This window comes from Amborella trichopoda, chromosome 3 (genome assembly GCF_054954075.1).
Source record: "Amborella trichopoda isolate Santa Cruz 75 chromosome 3, AtrichopodaSantaCruz75HAP2 v2.0, whole genome shotgun sequence".
In the NCBI taxonomy this organism is placed as follows: domain Eukaryota; kingdom Viridiplantae; phylum Streptophyta; class Magnoliopsida; order Amborellales; family Amborellaceae; genus Amborella; species Amborella trichopoda.
In genome coordinates, this window is record NC_142338.1 from 54,838,916 (window position 1) to 54,841,493 (window position 2,578).

Here is a 2,578-nt window from a genome sequence, read left to right on the forward strand (position 1 = left end):
CGGGCCACTTGACTAGACGAAAAAGGCCAAAAGGTGGCGTCACACAAACCTAGTTTCCCAACATAAAACAAGACCCATTGGAAACTACGCGTACTCGTTTGGGAAGCGTGGACACCGAACCTTGAGGAAAACAGAAAAAAATAATTAAAGAAATCATCAAAGACGTAGCCTTAGGTCACCGCCCATGAGGACAGTCCATTTCTGCTATAAAATCCCCCTTAAAAGCACTTGGATTCCACTATATTTGTGTATCAGAAATATAGAGTGAGACCGCACCTACCCTAAGGGCTATGTTCGGACTGGAGAGAGAGAGAGAGGAACAACACCTACCTTGAAGCTTATACCCAGCCTTTAGAGAGAGAGAGAGAGAGAGAGGGAGAGAGATAGGACCGAGCGACAGAGATCCCAGTATAGGTGCATAGAGAGAGCGAGAGAATTATTCGTGTGGTGAACTTTGTATGCTAGCAGAGGAGATCCCTAGACTGTAGGAATCCGAGATTGTAGTCTGGAATCTGGAGAGAGAGATGAAGATTGAAAAGCATAGCTCGAGGCTGGTATACCCTTCCTTTGAAGCCAAACCTTTTACACCTTCAACCTCCACCACCATCCCCTTAAGCCCCTTTGACCGAGCAGCTGGAAACGCCTATATCTCTGTAATCTATGCCTACAAAGCTCCAACACCCCCTAACTCCGCCATTGAGCGTGGCCTTCGCCTCGTGCTCTCCAACTATCGCGAGTGGGCTGGCCGTCTTAGCGACGATAAACGAGCCATCGTCCTCAATGACAAAGGGGTGCGCTTAATTGAGGCCACGGCCTCATGCACGTTAGACGAGGCCAGACCCTTGAAATCAACTCCCCAACTATGGGACCTTCACCCGGGCAGCAAAGGCATCGAGGAGTTAATGCTAGTCCAGCTCACCCGCTTTACCTGTGGCTCCCTTGTGGTTGGCTACACGTCCAATCACTTGATAGCCGATGGTGAGGCCACAGGTAATTTCCTCCTGGCCTGGGGCCAAGCAACGCGTGGCCTCATGGTGCATCCCGTACCAACTCACGACCGAGCCATGGTCAAGCCACGCGAGCCGCTCGACGTAGAGTTCGACCACTTGGGCAACGAATACATGGAGAAGAGGCTCGTAAAGAACGTTCCATGGGAAAAAATGCCGAGCCCGATTCGAATAGAAAAGATCCACTATTCTCCGGACTTTTTAGCTCGGCTCAAGGCGCTCGCGTCCGTGCGTTGTTCAAGCGAACGTCGCTATAGCACTTTCGAGTGTCTGGTCTCGCACCTTTGGCGAAAGGTGACGCACGTGCGTAGTGTGGGTGAGGAAGAGACAAGTCAGGTGCGCATCTCGGTCAACGTGCGCACCCGGCTCGTGCCTCCTATTGCCGACGGCTACTTTGGCAACTTGGTTTTGTGGGCCTTTCCTCGAGCCACGGTGCGGGAGTTAGTGAGCCAGCCACTGGAATACGTGGCTGAGGTGGTGCATGCGGCGATTGCCCAAGTCAACGATATGTACGTGAGGTCCTTTGTGAACTTTGACGCTCTCGTAGAGAAAGAGGCGCGTTGGAGTGAGTTGGTCCCCACGGCGGAAGTGGAGTCGACGGTGTATTGCCCTAATTTGGAGGCCAACAGTTGGCTTAGGCTCCCGTTTGGTGAAATGGATTTTGGAAGTGGGGGTCCTGATGTGTTTATGCCCTCTTACTTTCCTTTGGAGGGGGTAATGGTGATTGTGCCAGCGATCCATGGGAAGGGGGGAACAGATGTCTATCTCTCTCTTTTGGAGTCCAACATGGACGTGTTTCAGGACATCTGCCACACCATAGACTAAGATCTCCCTCTCTCTATGTCTAGTGCTGGGTGTCGTGTCTCTTTCTAAGATCAAATGGTTAGATTTTAGTCTCTCCATGGTTACCCTATGTCTCTCCTCTCTCTCTCTCTCTCTCACTCACTCATATATCAAATGATCAGAATAGACCCTCTCCATGGTTACTCCACGTCTCCCACTCTCATGTGCCCCGGTTGGGTGTGCGGTTCGGGTCCGCCTGAATTTGAAAACATATTATCCCTGATTAGACCCGACCTGGAAATTTTTAAAAAAATACATGGGTGTGGTTTCTGTGAGGCTGCAACCAAATTTTATTCTAACACGTAATTTTGGTGTATAAAATTCTTAGGATTATCTGAAAATTTATTTTTATATCTAATTATAAAATTTTAAAATCCAAAAATGGTTAAAATCAAGTAGATTTATAAACTTATGAAAATCTTACAAATGGATGGTTTAGATAATGTGTTGCAAGATGTACTATTTTTTGGGATTCATAGTTTTTTTTTTTCATAGTCATTCATCTCGATGTTGAGATGATGAATTAGAGGGTTTTTCAATATTGAAACAACACTCTCTGATGGATTTTTGAGTTGCATCTATAATTCTACATTTTAAGGTTGCAACCTTATATAAACTTTTCGTTTTATTTTGTTGAAGTGATGAATATTATGATTCTTGTTGTAACAAAGGAAAAAGTTTATATAAGGGTGTAGATTCTATGGTTCTTGTTGTAGATTCTATACCAC

General features: G+C 46.6%; 1 protein-coding gene across 1 annotated transcript; it reads left to right on the forward strand.

Moving 5' to 3' along the window:
• The first annotated feature begins 258 nt into the window (after positions 1–258).
• Positions 259–1,907, forward strand: LOC18429417 (agmatine hydroxycinnamoyltransferase 1). Its single transcript, XM_006838703.3, has one exon. The coding sequence runs from the start codon at positions 525–527 to the stop codon at positions 1,830–1,832; it is 1,308 nt and encodes a 435-aa protein (XP_006838766.1). The 5' UTR covers positions 259–524; the 3' UTR covers positions 1,833–1,907.
• Positions 1,908–2,578: the final 671 nt, after the last annotated feature.